The following is a 22,653-nucleotide window of genomic DNA, read 5'->3' on the forward strand; positions in this document are numbered from 1 at the left end:
TAGTCCTTTGCATAGTCCCGCCCCCAACAGCTCTACGTGACGGGCCGACCAATCAGGAGAGGCACCTCCCCGGTCTCTGCGGAGGTGGGACGGGGCGTAGTCCTCCGCGCTTCCCACCAATCCGCTGCCAGCCCGGGGTAGTCGGCGGGCGCCGATTGGCCGGCGCATCCCCAGCGCAGCGCCGGCGAGGAGGCCGCGGGCGATTCCTTGCCTTCCGACCAGCGGCGTGAGCGTCAAGCCGGGCCGAGCCGGCGAGGAGGTGGAAGGGTCGCCGCCGCCGCTGCTGCCGCCGCCGCCGCTCCCATGGCCATGGCTACGTCCTCCTGGGTTCCGAAGGTGAGGCGGGCCCTGAGGTGACCTTGGCTTCTCCCTCAGGAGGCTCCCCCGGGTGGACCGGTGGGAAGTCTCGCGAGATTTCGGCTGTTCCGCCCGTCCCGGCGGGGGGGGGCATTCCGTGACTCCCGCTTGGGCGCCCTTTGACGGGGACGCCCTTGGAGTCTCGCGGAGCCCGGAACCACAACTCCCGGCAGGCCTTTCCCTTGTTGGACGCGCGGGGGTTGCTGGGACCTGTAGTCCGACAGGGTCTTGAGTCGAGCGCGGTCTTCGGCGCTTGCGATGGGACCGAATCACAACTCCCAGCAGCCTCCGCGGCAGGCCGAGAGGTTGCTGGGAGTTGTAGGCCTGTAACCTGCAGCCCGGTGGGAGCCTCTGCCCTTCCTGCTTGCCTCTTAGTTAGGCTGATCCTCCCCCAGCTGGCTGCGTCCTCACAACAACCCCGTGGGGTAGGCCAGGAGGAAGGGGTGGAGGACTGCTTGCAAGGTTCCCCCCTGGCTGCATTGGGGTCGGGGGGCAGATGTGACACCCCCCACTCTTTGGAGAAAGGATTGCTGAACATTGTCTGCTGGATATTATTAATAATTATTTATTATGCTTTATATATATATATATATTGGAAAAGTAAGGGCTTCATGCTTTAGGTTCAGGTGATTGCTTACATCAGTGTTTCTCAACCTTGACAATTTTAAGGCATGTGGACTTCAACTCCCAGAATTCTACAGCCAGCAATGCTGGCTGTGGAATTCTGGGAGTTGAAGTCCACATGCCTTAAAATTGTCAAGGTTGAGAAACACTGGCTTACATGAAAAGAGCACAGTATGGGGAGGGGGGAAAGAAGTTACGGATGGAGCCTGGGTTGCTGTGTGCGAGTCATCATCTAAGAATTATTTTTTTGTGCCATCTTATGCCTGGAACCAAGACCTGATCTTTTTATTCTGGAAAGGTATAAAAGGTGGAAGACATCTTTTCTGGTTGTTGCCTTCATTCCTCTACCAGCCACGAAGAGGAATCAGGCGGCCCCTCTCTGTTTTGATCAAAATGAAGTTGTAATCTTTGTTGAAACCTCGGCCCAGGAGTTTCTTTGGCTCTTTTAAATTCCTGAGTAACGCTGGGGCAGTTGTGAGGCTAAGTGGAAAACCTTACAATATAAAATAAAATTATTGCCATTTTCAGTGATATGATGATCATCTGTCTTGTTTAATCTCTGCATTTGAAAAAGCTGGATCAAATTCCTTTGGTGTAAAGAATAAGCACAGTTCTTGCCATGTGTAAATTTACCTTCCTGCTCCTTTGCTCAGGGACTGTAATCTAGTAGACACAAAGCATATGCATGCACAGAAATAAACAAAATTGGGAATTAGCCCTATCTAACTGGTTTAAAATTCAGTGCTGATATACTACAGCAGATGCTTTCTGTTAGTCTGGCTGCTAAAATTAACTATATTCTTATTTTCATTGCTATAGGTCCTGCGTTTTCTTGAGGGGTTCAGAATTCAGAAACAGGTGACCAGACATTTTGCTAGTACTGTAAGTATATTAGTGTAGTTTTTTTTCCCCTCCTCTTTTAAAGATACTTTACAAGAGGGTTATAGAATACCAAAATAAGACCATGCTGGCTGAGGGATCCAGGAATTTAAAGTCCACACAATTTCAAGCATAGCATCTGGTGGATGAGGGTTTGTTTTTATTTTATTTTTCTTCTAGCCTCAGACGGTAACACTGATCCCAGGAGATGGTATTGGGCCTGAAATTTCTGCTGCTGTGGTGGAGATTTTTGAAGCTGCTAAGGTAACCTGGCCATGGATGGCTTCCTGGGTTGGTTATTCCTTCTGAATAAGCAGTGGCTTTATTCCTTGATAGCACTTTCCTGCTCGATGCTCTGCGGATGTTTTTAAAAGTGCAATTTAATTGTCTAATTCTGAAGACAACAATCAGAGTGGTTGATAATGCCCCCCCCCCCCAAAAAAAAAATGTCTTTAGGTCCCTGTTCAGTTTGAAGAAAGAATCGTGACTGCCATCCAAGGGCCAGGAGGGAAGTGGATGATACCACAAGATGCCAAAGAATCTATGGACAAGAACAAAATAGGATTAAAAGGTACTTGGATGGAAAGAAAGAACAATTAAGTTTTGCTGCAGTTCTGGAAATAACCCCATCCTTGAATTCCTCTATATAAAGTTTTGATATATGCTGACAAATTCCCATTTCTTGTTTCTTTTTTAAACCACATTTTAGCGTGGCTGTAAAAAAAATAAATTGTTGCTTGGTTCACTGCCAGTTTCCTAATGTTGTGCTGCCAGTGAGCACTTTCCCACATCTCTTGTGCTTCTGCTTGTTTTCCAGGTCCTCTGAAAACACCCATAGCTGCTGGCCATCCGTCCATGAATTTACTGCTCCGTAAAACATTTGACTTATATGCAAATATCCGCCCTTGTGTGTCCATTGAGGGCTACAAGACCCCTTACACAGATGTGGACATCGTCACCATACGAGAGAACACGGAAGGCGAATACAGTGGCATTGAGCACATAGTACGTGGAACAAGTAGACAGTCGTGCTAGCCGTCCCACATGTGCAGATCACGCAGGCTGCTTGAAGTTAACAAATGCTTAAATGAAATTAACTTTTAATCCCATTTAATTCTCTTTCACGATGAAGATGTTTTTTCCAAGTTTTTCATAACCACCTTTTTTCGCTACTCGCTTAACCTTTGTGTGTCTTTCAGATTGTGGATGGTGTTGTGCAGAGCATTAAACTCATCACCGAGGACGCAAGCAAACGGATTGCTGACTTTGCTTTTGAATATGCCAGGAATAATCAGAGGAGCAAAGTAACGGCTGTGCATAAAGCTAATATTATGTAGGTGGTGATAAAATAACTCCAGGCCTTTCCAACCATTAATTCCAATTTTCAGAATCCTAACTGCTTTTTTTTCCCCTTTTTTTTAATCAAGTCAAGTTTTCCACTGCAAAACATTGTCAGAAAGAGACGTGCATTGGAGGCTTATTTTTGGCAGACAGATATTATTCAGTTTAGGCTCAATCTCTGTTCTCCTCTTTTCCAAATTAACTCACTAAAAGAAAGCTTTTATAATTGATTAGCTACAGGTAAATAAATTAAAAAAACTGTGTTTGCATGCCTGGACCTCTAACCTCTAAAGCTTTTCTTTATTTGCAGGCGTATGTCTGATGGTTTGTTTCTGAGAAAATGTAGAGAAGCAGCAGAAAACTGTAAAGATATTAAATTTAACGAAATGTACCTCGACACTGTGTGTCTGAATGTGAGTAAATAATGTATGATCAGTCATTTAAGCCAGCGGCCCCCAATCTTTTGGGACCGGTTCCGTGGAGAGAGGTTTTTCCATGGATCGGAGGGAGCCTGGCTTCACCTGCTGCCTGCATCCCACGGATGGGGCTTTGCTTGTGTCTGCAGCCCGGTTTGTGGCATGCTGCAGATTGGTGCTGGTCCACGGAATAATTGGGCACCCCTGATTTAAGTAACCACTGTTCTGGTTGTGTTAAAAACAACTATTAACTTGTCTTTCTTTCTTTTTTTCTTCAGATGGTGCAGGATCCATCTCAGTTTGATGTCCTGGTCATGCCCAATTTGTATGGGGACATACTTAGGCAAGTAGCTTTTGAGTTGATTGTGGTCCATCCGGGTGGGAGATGTCTCCACAACTTCCCCTTCCAAACGTTCTGCTCTGGTGCAACCTGATTTTACTTCCCTGCTACAGAGCTTGGGGTTCTCCAGTGGGGGTTATCAAATAATTTCCACTGCCAAGGCTAATTGTCCTTTCTCCCTTCTCATCCCTGTGCTTGTGTGTTTTTCTTCCAGTGATCTATGCGCGGGCTTAATCGGGGGTCTTGGTGTGACTCCTAGTGGGAATATTGGTGCTAACGGAGTTGCAATCTTTGAATCGGTAAGGTCTTATCTTGTTAGACTTGCCTTTGGGGCGGGGTAGCGATTGGTCAGGGGGGATGAGAATGCCTTCTCTTTGCAGGTACACGGAACAGCTCCGGATATTGCCGGAAAAGACTTGGCCAACCCAACGGCGCTTCTCTTGAGTGCTGTCATGATGTTGCGTCACATGGAAATGCAAGACTTTGCCATGAAAATAGAAACGGCTTGCTTTGAGACCATCAAAGACCAGAAGGTAGACTTTGCTAAGGTTCACCAAACTGAGGTGACTTTGGGATTCAGCTGGGGCCCATTCTGGGATTGAATGCCTGTTTATTTAGGTTCAGGCCTTCCATATCTGAAATCACAGCACTTTTTCCAAAATTAGTTAGGCATTGACTAGGTCAGGGGTGGGCAGCTATATAGCAACTTTACAACTAGTGGACTTCAACTCCCAGAATTTCTGAGCCAGCATCAGGGGTGGACAACTGTACAACTGTACGACTGGTAAACTTCAACTCCCAGAATTCTGGCTGGTTCAGGAATTCTGGGAGTTGAAGTCCACTGGTCGTAAAGTCATCATAATTGCCCACCCCTGGACTAGGTGGTTTTATCACCCTTTGCTATTTCTACTGTATAAATGATGAGCATCAGGTGACAAGATGCCAAAAGTTGCATTTCGTGCCAGGGACTCAAAAGCAGGAACTGGGAATTTATTCTGGCTTTCAGTACAAATACTATAAAACAGAATCTTTATTTCTGGGTGCCCTGTAAATCTGGCGGTAAAAAAATTAGATCAGGCAGCCTTGTCTTCTTTCCCGTTCCTAAATGATCTTAAGTTCCATGCACAATGAGCAAAATTTCATTTCCCTTTCCCAATTTTAGGTCTTGACCAAAGATTTGGGAGGCAAAGCCAAGTGTTCAGAGTTCACCGCAGAGATCTGTCGCAGAGTCAGAGCCATGGAATAGACATCTTCTCCGTGTCCCCCTGGTTTCAATCCCCCCTAAAGGATGCTGTTATTTATTACATGTCAGATCCATTTCTCTTCTTTTTCTAGAAATAAACTCCTTTCCATTTCCATTGCTTGAAACAATGAAATTGTTAGCTACCCCTGCATTTCAGACTCTTCCACTTTCCAGAAACGCTCCCCCCAGCAGGAGAAGACACTCCTCAAGCTGTCCTTAAGCAGCTTCCTGGCCTTCAAATAGCACAGAATATTTTTTTCCTTTGGAAATAACTTTTTTTTTTATTACTAACACCTGGAACTTGCCCTTCCAAAGCTTAAAGACTTGAAACTGTGGGCATTTCAACTATTGCACATAAAATGTCAAGTATCCAGATTTTAAGGGCAGAAGGAATACCATTCAGCGGTAAAACTTAACCATGTTAACCTGTTTCAGCTTCAGTATTTTTTTTTTATACATCTCTTGCTTGCTCTAGCATTTTCCAGCGCTGATCCGTTCTACCAATTGCCTTTGTCTGCCGCTGATTATGAAGGGAACGCTAATGCTTTATTTTTTAAATCTTTATCTTGGTGAATATCAAATATATATTTTGGGGTTGCTATGTATCTGCAGGCCATTTGTATCGTGCTTGAAGTTTATAGAGCTTTAGGTTATATTTCAGTGCATTACTGTGCAATGAACTGGGTTTCAAGGCACTACAGTAAAAAAGAAATCAGAACTGTATTTGGTGTGAGGTGGAACGACATGGGAGAACGCTGACGGTTGCTTGATTCATTTTTGTCCCAGGTAATGTGAGCCAATGCAAAATGCCTGCTAAGCTGGGAGTTTTCTCCTCTTGCACAGGGATCGACGAATGCAATGTCCTTGAAGGGGAATCTGACTTTGTCTTGTGGGAACAGATGTTGATGGAAGAGAGGAATTGCAGAGATGCTGGGTATGAAAGCATCAATATTTCTGCTGCCAAGTTTATTTCCAATCCTTCCTAAAGGAAAGGTGGAATTTTTCTCTCTTTTCCTTGGAAATTCTTGGAAGTCCTGTTGGCCTTTCCTTAAGTAGTACATTGTGGTGCACAGGAGTGATCCACCTTTGGCACCTTTTAAGACTTGCGGACTTCATCTCCTAGACAGCCATGCTGGCTGGGGAATTCTGGGAGTTGAAGTCTGCAAGTCTTAAAAAGTGCCAAGTGGGACACCCCTGTCTTAATAACGTCTTGCACTGATTCCCTGCCCGGCTTCTGTCACTTGTGGCACATTCCCATTTTGTTTCCAAATTGGAGCTGCAAGCTACAGCAGGACCACCCATCTAACCAGGATTGCCAACCTCCAGCTTGGTGGGATTTGGGGGAGGGGAGGGGGGTGTTCATTCGCATTGAAGTCAGACCAGCAGAACTGCTTGTGTTGCTACCACGAATTCCCATTCAGTGTTCTCACCAATCCGAGAAGTAGCCGTGAGGCAGCCAGCTTTATCCTGTGTGTGATTCTGCATGGTGTTTAATGCAGTCATATCTCGGTACGGGCTCAAAATCTGGGAAAAACTACCTTTTCCGAATGTGTGCTTTTGCGTCTGTACCGCGGCGTGAGGTGGGGGCCTGCCATTTTATGCATAACGAGAGGAAAATAAAAGACTTTACAAAGACATTTCTTGCTCTTTCTTTGTTTGTTTGTTCTTTTAATAAGAATTGAAGGTTTAAAATGCTCCGACAATCTATTTTGCATCTATCTCCCTCTTTTATCTCTGCAAGATCCCAGACTGATTCCAGGAAGGACATTAAGTCTAAGCAAGGTATTGGGGCAACAAGCTTTGTCACGAATCATGGAAAGTCTTCAAATTTCTCAATGAAAACTACTAAGGCTAGAGAAAAAAATCATCTGGAATCGTGGAAAAGTATCATTTTGTTGAATAAAATAATCTACCTAGAGCCATGTGGAATAGGGCAGTAAAAAGAGCTTTTAATAAAAACAACAGCACTGTCTGAAACTATTATGGCTCATTGCAGAGAGTTTCATGGGTACATTTTAGGGTACCCCTAAAAAGTTTTAACCAGTTTCTGTTTTACAAAATGCTTGTATCATTTGATGTATGTTTTTTTTTTTTTTCTCCAGAGCTGGCTTAAAAAATGACTTTTCTCCATGCAATTGAATAGTTCCTGGGGGCATTCCGAATAAATCAAGATACGGTGTGATTTAAAAGCATTTTCGAGGGACAGCTTAATTAGAATGTATTTGGGAGTGCTGACTTGGTCTTTCTGGTTGCTAAAGTGAAAGTAACACTGAGACGTCACAGAGTAGATGCTTTCCACCCCAACTGCAAAAACTGTTCCTACCTTTTCAGTGTAATGTTTGCATAGGAACAGTTAATTCTCTACAAAGGAAGCTGACGAGATTTCTTGTCCTGACAGAGCCTAGGCAACTCAACTTCAGTCTTTGTAAAAAGCTTCAATTTCCTTTTGGTACTTCTCAATCACGGTTTGCCTCTTTAATTTCATCAATGGACCTGAAAAAGGGAACGGAATTGGTCATTAGGAGTGTTCTTGGGGAAAGAATAAAAAATGATAGATCTTAATTCAGGTTGTATATCACTTAAGTCAGAGGTCCTCAAACTTGGCCTGGCTGGGGAATTCTGGGAGTTGAAGTCCACGAGTCTTAAAGTGGCCAAGTTTGACTTAAGACAGTGGTTCTCAACCTTTCTAATGCCGCGACCCCATAATACAGTCCCCCATGTTGTGGTGACCCCCAACCACTTATACATCACCGGGTGCCAGGGGCGTGGCCAAAGAAAAGGGGGGAAAAATGGCGGACAGCCTTGTTTGGCGACCCCCGTGAAATAGTCGTTCGACCCCAAATGGGGTCCTGACCCACAGGTTGAGAACCACTGGTCTATTCTATTGGCTTTCAAAAGCCAATAGAATAAAAGGGAGTAGCACAGCTAAGGAAAAGGGGGAAAAAATGGCGGACTGCATTGTTTGGCGACCCCCATGAAATGGTCGTTCGACCCCAAATGGGGTCCCGACCCACAGGTGGAGAACCACTGACTTAAGAGGTTCTACGCCCAGGAGAAAGAGCTTGAATTTAATTTTCTGCAATTTGAGGGAGTTTATTCTCTGCTTCAGAAAGCAGTCGCCTTCCCTACCAATCTACATTTCCAGCTCAGAATGGGAAACAGTCCCATACACCCGCCCCCAAATAAGAATTCACCGTAAACTCACCAAATTCTCCCCCAGAAATGGAGAAATCTTTTTCTAAAATGGCCCACTTCTGAATACGCTGAGGGTTGCTGAGGGCGCCCCTGTTGATGCGGTCAATGCCATCTTGCACAGCCCGGTAAACAGCGTGGTCTCTCGTCTGCACAATTTCAGACACCCGTGTGGCTTTGCTTCCGGCTTTTTGGCAGAAGTCTCCGGCTTCCTGGGTCAGGTAGTCGGTGGGTTCCGATGTATCAGGATCCACTGAACACTGACAATGACAACAAATTACACGCCACACCTTTAACCACGACAAACCAAAACCGAGTGGTCGCGCATTTAACAAAACCTAAGCTTGGGTGGGTTGAGTGTTGAGTGACCTAGTCCAGTTGGCTGGACTTTAATCCAAGATGTTGTGTGAATCCAAAACGGGGTGAAATTGTTCATCTCATCGAGGCAGCCATGAAAGAGAAAAAGGCCCATGTTTCAAATACGCATCCGAGTATTAATCAGCCTCAAATCTATTTTCATCATGTACCTTTAAGGTCAGCAGCATGGATAAGAACTTCTTCCGATCGCCAATCAATACAGCGTTGCTAACAAGTGGCAGCTCCTTCTTGACAGCTTCTTCCAGTGGGATTGGAGGGATATTCTCACCCCCAGCTGTAATAATCAGCTCTAAGAATACAGAACATCGATGCTCAGCTCAAAAATACATCTCATGGTTAGCCTAGGCTTGCATCTGGGATAGGGAAGATGGACTAGCCTCCTTGCAAATACTTCTCTATGACCCCATTGGCATTTTCAGTGAAAGCTCAAGTTAATGAACTACTAGTCCTTTCCACCCACCTCCTCGCCAAATGTCCATTCAAATTGCAAACGATGTCAACTGAATCATGATATCGTTTGCATCAATCAGTGTGCAAGGCACATTGCATGAATGAACACAGATTTCGTCCAGATCAAGACATAAACTCGTAAAGCAGTAAAAAGTGTGTAAAATTAAACGTGAATGCTTCAAACTGGCTACTTTGCATACAGCAGACTTGTATCCAGATGGAAAATCCATCAGTTGCATGCAAAATTTAAGCTGTCTGTTAAAGTGAAGGTTTGCTATGCTCTCATGCAGAATCTCTTGGCCATCCTATGTATAAGAAACTGCCCAATCCACCTCAACCAACATTATCTACTTCAACAAAGACTATCCTGAATTTTAGGAAATACAGTGTAGCTCTTGCTGCTACTTGTCTGATTTAGTTGAAACCTAAGCACTCCCATCAAGCAAGAATCCCTCCATAACAAAGAAGCTGCGCTGGGCCTCAAGGAATGCTAAGAGATTCTTCGGAAACTTCTGCAAGATGGCCGAAAGAGGGCAGCTTCCATCAATGATGGAGCTTGAAATTTGGTATTAAAGTATTGGGGAGAAGAAGCACCTGAGTATTTAACAACCTGGACAGCTGAAAGGAAATGAAGTAGGGCAAGGCAATCTCCAGATGCATGAGACTAAAGCTGCAGCCAGTCTGGCCAATGGGAAAGAATTATGGAAACTGCCATCTAAAACATCTGGAGAACTTCAGGCTCTACAAAATACACCAAAGAGGCACCACCTTTAATTCTTCCGGTGACATAAACAAATCCATCCTTGTCCATCTTTCCAAGATCTCCAGAGTGCAACCAGCCATCTTGGTCAATCACTTCCCTGGTCTTGTCCTCCATGTTCAAATAGCCCATGAAGACAGGCCGTCCCCAAAAGCAAATCTCCCCGTTGCCGTGCTCGTCTTTGTTCACTATCTTAACGAGGCAGCCTGGGACAACCTTGCCACAGCTGCAAGGAAAGGATGTACAGAAGAAACTAGAGTTTCAACACCGTGCTCAGAAGATGTGAGCATTGCCTTTTTCTGCAGCAGCCTGGAATTCCCATAAGGATGGCCAGAAAAGACCAGACCAGACCAGACCCACAGTTTTTATTTAAATTGCAATTGTACATTTGCTTGATTTTTAAAATATTGAAGCTCTGGCACTCAACAGCTTCCGGATACATTATGAGATTGTCCCAAATACTTCCAAGGAGAAATGGTCTTAGATATACGGGAAAGCAGGTCTGCCTTTTCTCCAATCTTGCTTCAGAGCAATGTTTCTCAACCGTGGCAACTTGAAGAAGTGTGGACTTCAATTCCCCAGGTGTGGCCGGGGAATGCTGGGAGTTGAAGCCCACACCTCTTCAAGTTGCCAAGGTTGAGAAAGACTGCTCTTGAGTCTCCAAGGAATTCCAAATAAATAAAGCATGGGATTTCACAGTGGGCTTAACAGAGTTACTAAATCATACCAATGCTTTTATTTGCCAATATACTAAGCACAAATAAGCTCAGGCATAAGGAAAAATAAGCATCATACATTGTAAAAATGCAGCTGCGCAGTCTTTAATTGCAGAGTGTAGCCCTGGAGTCGGATGTAAAGGACCGAACTCTCACAATTTTGTGTGAAGCTACATTTCACACTCACACACAGAGTGTAGATGCCAGTGATGGCAGGGAATCATCCCAAATACCTTTTCCCATGCTTATCTTTGGAGATGCCCCCAACCCAGTCTCTCACCACCTGCAGCCTAAATTTCAAGGTTTCTTTGGTGGGGGTTCTTAAGGAGAATAGGCCGGAACTTTACCTGTTGGGTCGATAAACGTGTGGCCCAGATAAGCAAAAGGGACCGGAGGTTTCGCTCATCCCGTACCCTTCATAAATAGGGATGTTCAGGCCAAGGAAGAAGTGGGAGACTTCCTCAGGGAGAGGAGCACCCCCGGAGAAATGCTTCTGGCACTGGGAAAGGCCCAGCGCCCAGCGGATCTTCGCCAGGAGCAAAGAGTCCACCAACCTCATCCAGAAGGGCTTAGAGTCCCTACAAAGATACAAAAGGTCCAAGGTGAGATGGGGAGGAGCCAAGTGACCCTTGTCCGCGATTGAGAAAAAAAGAGACTCAAGGTGATGCAACGTGGATAGAGAGGAGGACAAAGAACGTCAGTCTTAAACAGCGATATCAAACAAACCCATTCACGCCAACTTGGTGTTGTTTCAGGAATACATTCACAAATAACCGCTGCGTTTTGCCTATCTGGTCCTTCAAGGAAAGGATGTCAGATGTGCCCAAGAAAAGAGAGTGGTTTGCCAGAGGCTATTTACTCCACGAAGCTTTGCAAGTTATCCTGCACAAACTGAATCATTTGTGGAGCTACAAAGATCTGCAGCTAGACTCGAACATCTAATGAAGGCATTGCTTCAGTGAAGGCAGTGTTTTCTAACCTTGCATGCTTTAAGATGAATGAACTTGGTTGGGGACGCCAGCTGGGGAATTCTGGGAGATAAAGTCCATTCATCTTAAAGCAGCTAAGGTTAAGAAACACAAGATTAGGGGTTTATTTTTCCTTGCTGTTTGTGCTTTGTAATAGTTAATCCTTTCCCCCCCAACCCAGGTTCCTAGAGTACCCACCTATTTGAGCAGCTTAGGTTTTGTTCCAAAGTGGCCGACATGGCCCAAGATAGTGTCTTCCTCTTCAGCAATCCAGTCTGAGAAGACACCTCCTTGATCTTCTCCATCATCTTCTCCCACACCCGGGGTACTCCCATTTGTGAAGTGGGCAATGCTTCTCTGAGGACCTCAACCAAGCTTCCCTGTGAAGGCCAAAGAGGGGAGATTAAGAGTGAAGGCTAAGTTTGAAGAGACCAGGGATGCCCACTCCATGCCAACTCCCAAGTCAACAGGTCAGATTAGAGAGAAAATCTCACTCCCTTCAAGCAATGATGATGGGTAACGAAATGTCTGCAAGGAAACAACCAAGCTCAGAGAGCACCAAGGGCCTCCTCCTCTTCCTCCTCCTCCTCCTCCTCCTCTCCCTTCTAACACCGATGTTGTTACCTACTTGGATCATGAAACAAGAAAGCCACTAAGCTCAGAGAGCACTAAGGACCCCACAGTTCAACCCTGAGCTACAAATACTCTATTGGTAATGAATCCTCCCGTGATTGGGACTGATTAATTAAAACTGCTGATGAGATAAACCAGGTTGTCACCTATAATGTATGCCCACCCTACTTTTCCCTTATTATTTCTCTAAGGGAGTCCCCAGAGGACCTCTCACCCTATCCTGCTGAAAAGTACAGAATGCATCTTATGGAAGATGGAGAACTATGTGGAAAATAAAGTTGGCCCCCAAACCCCGCAGAAAGACCTTCAAGGCATCCGGTGGTGCGAAATAAACCTCTTCGCCCCACTTGATCCCAGTCCAGAGATCATACATCTGCCCAGCAACGTGGCTCAGGGGCAGGTAGCTGACAATCTTTTCCTGCTGGATTTCAGCTGGTTGCACATCTCCTGCTCGACTGGCGTGGGCAGATGTCCAGGTAACCTGTCCAGATTTTTAAAAAGAAATTGAAAAGAATTAAAGCCCTGAACCAAGGGTCTTGGTTTTGTTTTTTTTAATTCCCCTGGTCACATCAGCTCCCTTCAGCACTTTTCCTTCCAAAGAATTTTGTAAGTCACTTGGAATCACCCTATGTGTGTGCTGGGCAGTTATATACATTTGTTTAATAAACAAAATAAATAAAACTCTCCTAGATGGTAGCCGTTGTTTCATAATAGGATGAAGCTCATCTTCCCTTCTGCCTCTCCGTACCTTTTTTACATCCTGTCTGCTGCAAACCCGCTGAGCATGAATGAGCTGTGCAGAATCCGTCCTACATAAAAGCTGTGCTTAAACTTCCCTCCATGAATTTATCCTCAACTTTATACTAACTGTTTGGATGTCTGGCTGCAGATCTCTCCAGCTGACTGGGCTGCAGAGTAGGATTTGCTCTATGTTGGTGAAACATCCCTCCTGGGATTATAGGGTTGGAAAGGACCTTAGAGGTCTTCTAGTCCAACCCCCTGTTCGAGCAGAAGACCTTATCCTATTCTGGACAAATGGTTGTCCAATCTCTTCTGGAAAACCTCCATGCTGGCCGGCGAATTCTGGGAGTTGAAGGCCATACATCTTTAAGTGGTTGAGAATCATGGTCTTAAGAGCTTCAGACACCATCAACCGTGGTAACTCGCTGGACTGCCTGCAAAGGTTGAGAATTAGGGGCACCTTTCTGCAGCAGTTCTACTCTTTCCTCAGCAAGAAGTTTCAGTCTCCCGCCAGGATCTGACTAGCTCCCTCCTGGTAGCTGTTAGGAAACAGTTAAACCCAGAACTGTACAGGAAGTCCTCGACTTACGACAGAGATCAACCAGAACAGGGACAGACATCAAATCAGTAAATAATACTGTTTCCTCCACATCCAGATATGCCGTTCTGCGTCATCAAAGCAGCGCCAAAGTGGCCAAATTCTTGGGCAGAATTTGATCTCCCTTTAAAGTGGATCATCTTTTAATAAAAGGGGCCTCAACAGTGAGGGCCTACAACAGATGCTTTCCACAGTGAGGGAGATAATAAAAATAGCCTTCCTACATATGGAAATCAGGAATAGCCAGTTGACAAGCTTGAACTTACACAGAGAAGAAGTTATTACTGGTCACCAACTTCAATTCTTGTCCATGAATTGTTTTGTTTTGTTTTGTTTGGAGAAGACTAACTCAACAAGGAGAGAACACAAATATTCTCTTCTATCAATAAGATCACCTCTACTGGGCTTTGAACCATCTCCAAAAGTGGTGGGTGCTGCCTCACTGGAGATTTTAAAGAAGGGATGAACAGTCATTTGCCAGGAATGGTATAGGGTCTCCTGCTCAAGGAGAGGTTGGACTAGAAGACCTCCAAGGTCCCTTTTAACCCGTCCTGGCTGGGGAATTCTGGGAATTGAAGTCCACAAGTCTTAAAGCTGCCAAGGTTGGAGATCCCTGCGGCAAAAGACATTTCTTCCACCGGACATGACTAAGGAACCTCCCTCCACTGTCAACCTGAAGTGCTCTCCAGCCTTTCGTGAGGCAGCCAAAATCTCTGGCAGGATTTTCTCCGTGCTCCTGGCCCACCTCTCTCCTGTCCCAGCTGTCTCACTTCCCAGCCCCCTGACCTCTCTCCAGCGTGATGAGATGCCTTTGCAGCATTGGAATAAAAGAGAAAACATGATTTATACCAGTTCAGCCAAGGACAGAGGAATCTCTTTCACTCCCGAGCTGGCAAAAAGACCAAGCTGTTGGCAGGGCACATTTGGGCCCTGGCTAGGGAGAAGTAGAAATATGGCCTTTTGTTGCATTACAATCTCTCTGTTGTACTAAAAATGCACTTTTCTGTGTTATCCCGACACTAAATCAATGGCCAGCATTTATTTCACTACATACTTGGCATGGAAAAACCAAGCCAAAAATGCCTTTTTCGTTTCTCTACTACCTTTTGACTTCCAGAGGAAATATGAACTTTGTTCTAGTGCCGTTTTTTTAAAGCATTTCAGCATTTAGATCTTTTTTTTCATTGTAGATTACTTTCTGTATATTTTAATCCCTTTATTTCAAACCTTAATAAATCTTCCATGCAAAATTAATCACATAAAGGAATTATCATTGCATTAAATTTTGCTCCGAGGGTTTAGTTTTGTTTCTAATTTGCTGGGTTTTTTGTGTGTTTTTTTTATTATAAATTTTTACAATTTTACAATAAAAACCCCTTCCCCAATTCCTCCCAACCCACCCCAAAACCCTCCCCCATTCTTCCCAGAACTGAATACAGGGTTAACTATAACTTATAAGAAAAAACTTTTAAACCCAAATAAACCTCAAACAAGTATAATTACATTCAGTAAACAAATTATTAAATATTTTAACTCCATTATATATAAAAAACAGAAAGAGAAAAAGAAGAAAATAATAATAATAATAATAATAATAATAAAAAAACTATTCTACACTTCTAAATAATATCTTAAACTTTAAATATAAATTATTCAAAAGCTAAATAGTATTTTCTTATATCATACTTATATTGTATAAAATTTATCCATCTTTTCCACACTAAGAGATACTTCTCTTGCGATTGATCTTTCAAAAAAGCCGAAATTTTTGCCATTTCAGCTAAATAAGAAACTTTAAAAAACCATTCCTGCAAAGTAGGCAAAGATTCCTTCTTCCAATATTGCCTTATTAACAACCTTGCCGCTGTAATTAAATTCAATATTAAAATAATCTCTTTGCATCACAATCAGAAACAATACCCAACAAAAACAATTGTGGGGTCTAATTTGCTGTTGTTAACATTTATGGATGCGGACACAGTTAGAATACCTACATTGTCGTGGCTCAGCATGACCCCTTTGGGCTCTCCTGTCGTCCCAGAGGTGTAGATCAGGACACAACATTGGTTTGCCTCTTGGGAATTGATGATAGCATCAAGTTGTCCATCTGGAATTTCGTTTCCCAACTCCATGAATTCATCCATCTACAGGGCAGAGACGAAGATCCCTATGATGCCCAAGTCTTCATCACAATATAGTTGTTAATCTTTCTGTATTTATTTTCACCAGGCACGCTGATCTTTCTATAGCGCATTAAAGGCTTTTGCAATACACTATTGATACGGCCATGCCATGCATAGGCTTGCTCTGCAGTAAGTCCATTGAATTTCCATTGGATACCCCAGTTGGGCTCGGGAGACTAAACCCCTGCTTATGTTACGTAGGGTGCATATAATTCGTCAAATAGGCTGCTAAAGTAATAACACTTGGAGGGAAAGTTGGAATACATTTTTGTAGGGAAAGATTATAAGTTCAATTATTGTCCACCCACCTTTCTAATTTTGCATCCTGGTCTACTAAGTGGTTTTTTTTATTCTAGATTTTTTTTTTTTTAAAGTTCTTCCAGTGCATCAACTTCCCTCTCTTTGCACCCAAGGACAATAAAGGAACTAGAAATCGAGAAAATTTGAGATAGGACAAGGAAGAACTACAAGGATTCTTGAGGGATCTTCAAAGGACTTGTTCTCTCCTTGAACGAACAATGTGAGTTTAAATCTAAGGAAGCTTTTACTGGGTAAACGCACCAAGCGAGCAGCCACAGGACATATAACTTCACACGTGCCATTTGAACCATTTGAGGAAGGCTCCTGTGAGCCTCCTCCCATTGGTTTTTTGGGTCCAACTCCCAGAGTTTTAGAACAGAAGCATCTATAGAACTGGAAACCTGACGCTGAGACATGAGCTGGCCAAGAAACAGCACCCAGGCAACTGGGAGCACACCCATTAACACTTCAAAGAAGGACAGTGTCAGTTTGGTCAGGATGATGAAGTGTGAAGTGTCAGCCTGAAGTGTCAACATGTCTGGGAAGAAATCCTTTCTCCATTACTAGGATACTGTCGCTTTGGTGAATGCAAAGGGCAGGGAAGGACAGCCTTACATGTTGAGGACAGAGACCATGATTTCTTAACCAATAAATTGTGCTTGACATTTAAGCATCTCCACGTTTCATAATTCATAAGAGCATCTTTTGATGTTTAAGCACTATGCATACGCTCAACCAGATATTGCAGAGGTTTTCTCCTTTTCTGTCTTGCTCTAAGTATTAATATTTCCTCTTGCAACTGTTTTTCACCATCTACAGAAATCCCAGCAATGGGGAAGGAGAATGGAATTAAAATTAACAAGGCAACTAAAATGGATGAATTACTTGAGTTATCATGATTTTACATACCGTATACAAATTGGGATGTTTCTCAGACACACGATCTTTATACATCACGACAGCTTTTAAGTACGGTAAACGATCCCAGATCTGTGTAAAGTTTAAGATTTTTTTGAAGTCTTACTTGTATTATGGATAATGCTATACCGGAACAAAAAATGTAACATTCCAACTCAACTTAAAAGAAATCAGACGGATGAATATTACCACGTAAACCAAAAATATTAAAATGATAAAAGCTTCATTTCTGCATTATATTTATAAACTTAGAGAATATTGTCCAGTGTGTTTTACACATTGCAGAAAAGGAATTGTGGAACAAGTTCTAAAGTTTGCTCTATATTTAACATTTAAGCTATAAATGGCAGTTAACTAACCATAACGCCCGAGTTCACTTGACACCTAAGCCAAAAGCAAAGAAACCATGTTCCAGTTTAATGATGTACAAACCTGAGTTTGTTTCACAACTGAGTACAGTCCACGTTAATCCTTTACAGCCAATTTTATTGAGTCTTGAAGTCAGTTTCAAATCTGTAATATGAACTGCTCTAAGCTGACATTGATTGGAGCAGCAAAATGTGGAACATAAATCTAACAAATCAACAAATGTAAGCCCAGCAAATAAATTCACGAATAAATAGATATAAATAAAGTCAAGCTGACATTCTCAAACAGGTTGAATTCTAGCAGCAAGTTCCTTACCTGTATTATCTTGTCCAACTGCTTCTGATTTTCCACCACTACAATATTAGCTCTGCAGTCATGAGCAATATAATGACAAGCCTCTGGAGAACTAGTGGTGTAGATCCCGGTCACAATGCCACTGTTTGGAAGATGAGTGGAAATAAACTTTTCCTTTTAATGACAAGCATGTCAAATCGTACAAGTGAGTTAATATTTCCCAGCTTGAAAAACAAGGTCTTACAACAATTATAGGAGTTCACAGATTTATTTTAAATTAGTGAATAGGGCCCAGCCGACATGGCTGACCTCAAAAGTAGTTGTCATGGTTCCGACAGATGAAACTTTTTAAAAGAACTTTGAGGCATTGTTTACCCTAAAGAATCTTTTATTCAAGAAACAAAGCATCGGCACTACATAGTTAAAGCCAAAAACTGAACCCCCCCCCTGCAAAGTAGCAAAGCACAATTCCCTCCTCCAATTAACAGTCATAAATCACATTCCCCAATTAGTTTGAAGCACGGGCTTTCTCCCCAGCTTGCCAAATCTTTATCAGTTCTGGGCTCAATAACCTTGATTCCCATGGCTGAGTTATTGTTGTTATGACTAACTGGACTCTCATTCACATCCCGCTTCCCAGCATCATCTAACTCTAAAAGCGAAAGAGAAAAGATGGCTACATTTCCACCTGTTGTCAAAGCAAGAACATCCGATGTTAGCAGCGTTGATAGGAGGACTGAAACTGGGTGTTTGGATGGGAAACTAGTTAGAAATCCCAGACTATAATCTAAACCAATGTTTCTCAACTTTGGCCGCTTGAAGATATATGAACTTCAACTCTCAAAACTCCCCAGACAGCCGGCTAGGGAATTCTGGGAGTTGAAGTCCACACATCTTCAAGTAGTCAAGGTTGAGAAACACTGAGAGAAGTCAGTGGCAATTCGCTTACAAAAATTTGATGGACATTTCCACACCATCATCAAGACTTGTGCACAACTTGCAGACTTAACTTTTCAACAATCCCTTGCATTTAATGCAGCTTGCTTGTGAGAAATACCCAACAGCTTGTAATTTGTTGACCTCTGGACCTGCTGACACCTCTCCAGCTCCCCTCACCTGCAGTGAACCTGGCCAAGATGGGGACTCCAACTAAACAAGTAGTTACCTCAGCCCATCTTCCCTGGCCACGAGCTTATTTGTGTGAGATCTTCCTCTGTAAATCCCTAAGGAGGACATTTCCAATCTTACCCAGCAAAAACAGCTCCTACAGCCGAAATGAACCATTCTGTAGAATTAAAACCCAGAATCGCAACACTGTGGAATCGTTCAAGGCCAAGCTTGGGGAAAAAAGGAACAATACAGTCAACATTTTTAGAAAGAAAGAGAAAGTCCTTTTTTCCCACTGAGATGTGAACTTTGCTAATTTCTCCCCCCTCCCCTTTCTCATTTAGCTTGGCATGCATAATTTCTAGGTCATTTAGCACAGAATTGTTACCCATGCCAACTTTCAGGCTGGGTCTCTGGTTTTAGCTGCTTGTTGTTGCTTTTCTAAACACCATGTAATTTCTTGCTGTTTAAAGATTATTTGCCTTACTTAGTCAAAATAAAAAGAAGGGCATTGGCGGCTGTCTTCACTTATCAAAACAGCTATGGCTTCATGAGAAAGGAAGGGCCAAATTATCAGGGCTTGAATATCTGCAATTGCTGAAAAGGCAGCGGAGGAGGAGGAGGAGGAGGAGGAGGAGGAGGAGGAGGAGGAGGGAGAGGAAAAAAACCAGGAAGGGGGTATATGCCCAGAATTTGTTAAGTGAAAGGCTGCCACAAGATTCCTGCTGAAATATTTTTATAAAACACTTGCAAAAATACCTGTATAGATTATTCTTAATATAAAGATAAAATTGAACAGATATTTACACATAATTAAGTAAGTCTCAGTCATCCCAAAGACCACAGTCTGGGTATTTGATATAAAAATCCAAAATTTACCTTCAGGAAACTCTTGGCTGCTTTCCGAGAAAGGTGGTAATACTCAGAAAAAGTAATCTTTTCCCATTTCCCCTCCTTTTTGCTGGCTAATGCGTTGAGAGACTTGTATTTCTCTAGAGATTCTAGGAACATCTGGTGAACTGTCATCGGCGCTTGTGAGCAGGTGGGGTCTCTTCGTAGCTTCACCTGCCCGTCTACTGTTGTGATCCAGAGAGGCGCTAGGAAACAAGTGCAGATTATGCTGTGACATCCGGAGATGAAAAACCCTCTAAAGTCCAGCTGTATTAGCTCCACTTTTTTCACTGGTACCAAATAGGTATTTGCAAGGAGGATAAAAGAGACAACTTTCCTCTAGAACAGTGGTTCTCAACCTTTTTAATGCCACCACCCCCAACCGGTCATAAGTTGAAGACTACTCAACCGGGCGTAAGTCGAGGACTACTCAACTGGTGCAGCGCCGTTTGCAGAAGGGGACTTTTGGCGGGCTCAGCAGGGCAGAGACAGCCTGGACAATTCCTATTGGCTTCTGAAAGCCAATAGAATTAGACTCTATTCAAGAGAGTCTATTCTATTGGCTTTCAAAAGCCAATAGAATAAAAGGGAGTAGCACAGCTAAGGAAAAGGGGGGGGAAATGGCGGACTGCGTTGTTTGGCGACCCCCGTGAAATGGTCGTTCGACCCCAAATGGGGTCCCGACCCACAGGTTGAGAATCACTGGTCTACAACTTGTTTTCTTCCAGAAACAATCTTTCTATATCGTAATCCTACAGCCAAGAGGATTCTGATTTTACTGATTTATAAAACAGAACAGGAGTCAATAAAGGACACTATTCATAGCTCAGGGTAGAAGTGTGGGGCCCTTGGGGCTCTCTGAGCTTGGTTGTTTTCTTGTAGATGTTTCATTACCCAAGTAAGTAACATCATCAGTGCCAGAAGGAAATGCAAGAACCCCATTCACCTCTGACACTGATGATATTACCTAGTTTGGTAATGAAACATCTGCAAGGAAAACAAATCAAGTTCAGACTCTTCAGGATGGGAGCTTTTGCAATATGCAAGATAGAAATTCATGCATCATTGTCCCAAAAGTAGATTTAGTTCCATCTTCAATCTACTTCAATGTATCATAAATAAATCAATTCAAATTCATCCCGATATTCATTTACCTGAATCTTTTTCCAAACTCATTCCAGAATCTTTTCCGATGCTCTGGACTTCTGACAAATTTCTGCGAAAGGAAGGAAATTTTAAAACTCCCTTTAAACTCTGGTGGTTAGTAGTTTGCAGAGGCTCAAAGTTCTGAAAAGACAAATCACAGCAGGCAGTATTTTTTATCTAAAAGCAGGGTAGAAACATAGAACAATATTCTCCCAAGCAAGTTCTATAGATAAATGAGTTTAGCACATCAGCATTTCCTCTTTTTTTCACAAGGGAAATTATTCTTTGCAAACAAAAGAATACAAAAAAATCTTATTTTTCCCAATAGCAAGTTTTGCAACTCCGTATCTTTTTTGGAATGTCATTTTCCTTTCATACAAAAAGCTGCACTTATTCTCTATTTCAGAATTCAGCTTACACTCCCCCATCCTGTTTCAGCCCAATCTTTACTGCTGTTATAGAAAACACATTCGTGCATTCCTATATTTTAGCCCATTGAATTGTTTTATCTTCAATTTGTCAAAAGATAAGTCAAAAAAAGTTGTCAAGAAGTTGCCATTCCGGAAGGACAAAACTTTCTTGCTGCCCAAATGCAACTCAAACAAACAAGATGTGGGTCAAAACTTTTCCCCTAGTCTTTTGAAATTAAAAAAAAAAAAAAGGTATTATCTGTTTGATGCATTACAGTCCTGACATCCTTATTTCTAAACAAGCACCTATACAACGCAGCTTCCATTTTTTAAGAAAAAAGCAATTTCTCCAGGCATTATTTTACCTGATTCCTTTATTTCTGGCCTCTTTTGTCCTGCTACAGTTCTTTCTTCAGAGACCCAGTCAAACTGACCCAGTTCTTTGCAGACAAGCAGAGTGGCATCAATTCTACTTAGCTCCAGAGACAAACTGCAGATTTTAGTTAAGAATCCAATGGACATCAACTTGGCCCAGAGGTGCAGTGAGAAAGATTGAGGGTCTCCAAAGCTCTTCCTGGTCAACTTGCTGGGAAACTCCTTCGTGTTCAGCGGGGACAAACTTTCCTTTCATTCAGTGTTTTTTTCCTTGTCCGTGAGAAGAATCTCAATGACGTTTGTGGCCAGTCATCCCTTGGCACAAAGGAGAAACTGGAAGTGTCGGAGTCACGGATAGAGACCCTGGAAGAAGTTACATTTCTGGAAAGAAGGGACGATGTGGCCACAAAAGCATTTCGGCCACTGCAGTGTATGCAATTTATTGTGAAATCAAGATTTGGCTTTCGGAATTTTTAATTCTCCCTTGCACAGATAACAATTTCTTTCATTCATTCATTCATTCACTCAAACTTTAAACCACCCCATCTCTGAAGCTCTCAGGTTAGTTTGCAAAAAACACCATAACCAAAACAGTGGGAATAAAAACCTAGGCAGATAAAATGAAGAACACACTACAAGTTCAGCAGTGACAAGGCAACACAAATAAAACGCCAATTAAATAAAGGTGAAAATAAAAGGGCCTTTATCTGGGACCCAAATGCTGCTAGGTGAGTCTTTCTGGGGAAGGTTTCTATCAACCAGGGGGCCACCACAGAAAAAGCTCTTCCTCTTCTACATTTGAACTCACCTTCCTTGGTTGGGGGGACCTGGAAGAGGGCCTCACTGGGGGTTCTTAAGGCACAGATAGATATAGAAATCAAATTAAAGTAAATCAAATCAAATCAAATTAAATTAAGCAGAATGCTGGTAACCTGATCCTATACCTTCCATTCTGGTTTCCTGCTGTTTGCTGCTAATCGTGAGAAAATCTCATTAAATCGGTGTTGATTCTTAATGACCACAT

The 22,653-nt window shown here is 42.9% G+C and overlaps 2 protein-coding genes across 5 annotated transcripts; one reads left to right on the top strand and one right to left on the bottom strand.

Annotated features, from left to right (window-relative positions):
• The first annotated feature begins 117 nt into the window (after positions 1–117).
• On the top strand, positions 118–6,835 carry IDH3A (isocitrate dehydrogenase (NAD(+)) 3 catalytic subunit alpha). 3 transcript variants are annotated; one of them, XM_039343826.1, is made up of 11 exons: positions 118–336; positions 1,801–1,839; positions 2,041–2,124; positions 2,317–2,431; positions 2,678–2,865; positions 3,060–3,193; positions 3,512–3,614; positions 3,896–3,960; positions 4,172–4,256; positions 4,338–4,490; positions 5,120–6,835. In XM_039343826.1, exons 1-11 carry the CDS (start codon positions 304–306, stop codon positions 5,201–5,203), a joined length of 1,083 nt encoding a protein of 360 aa, XP_039199760.1. In that variant the 5' UTR covers positions 118–303; the 3' UTR covers positions 5,204–6,835. The 3 variants fall into 3 exon arrangements, with proteins under 3 accessions (XP_039199760.1, XP_039199759.1, XP_039199761.1); XM_039343825.1 differs by having other exon boundaries at positions 120–336; positions 1,801–1,863; XM_039343827.1 differs by lacking the exon at positions 118–336 and adding an exon at positions 761–782 and having other exon boundaries at positions 1,801–1,863.
• Positions 6,836–6,837: 2 nt separating this feature from the next.
• On the bottom strand, positions 6,838–22,422 carry ACSBG1 (acyl-CoA synthetase bubblegum family member 1). Of its 2 annotated transcripts, none has more exons than XM_039343822.1 (14): positions 21,620–22,422; positions 20,853–20,914; positions 19,687–19,904; positions 18,949–19,037; positions 17,722–17,842; positions 17,029–17,109; positions 15,631–15,780; positions 12,602–12,778; positions 11,863–12,044; positions 11,044–11,274; positions 9,989–10,206; positions 8,920–9,059; positions 8,406–8,652; positions 6,838–7,693 (listed from the first exon to the last, which is right to left on the bottom strand). In XM_039343822.1, the coding sequence occupies exons 2-14, from the start codon at positions 20,872–20,874 to the stop codon at positions 7,617–7,619; spliced, it is 1,953 nt and encodes a 650-aa protein (XP_039199756.1). In that variant the 5' UTR covers positions 20,875–20,914; positions 21,620–22,422; the 3' UTR covers positions 6,838–7,616. The 2 variants fall into 2 exon arrangements, with proteins under 2 accessions (XP_039199756.1, XP_039199755.1); XM_039343821.1 differs by having other exon boundaries at positions 20,853–20,985; positions 21,620–22,421.
• Positions 22,423–22,653: the final 231 nt, after the last annotated feature.

This window comes from Crotalus tigris, unplaced genomic scaffold, assembly GCF_016545835.1.
Source record: "Crotalus tigris isolate CLP2741 ecotype Arizona unplaced genomic scaffold, ASM1654583v1 scf7180000017877.288114, whole genome shotgun sequence".
NCBI classification, from domain to species: Eukaryota; Metazoa; Chordata; class Lepidosauria; order Squamata; family Viperidae; genus Crotalus; species Crotalus tigris.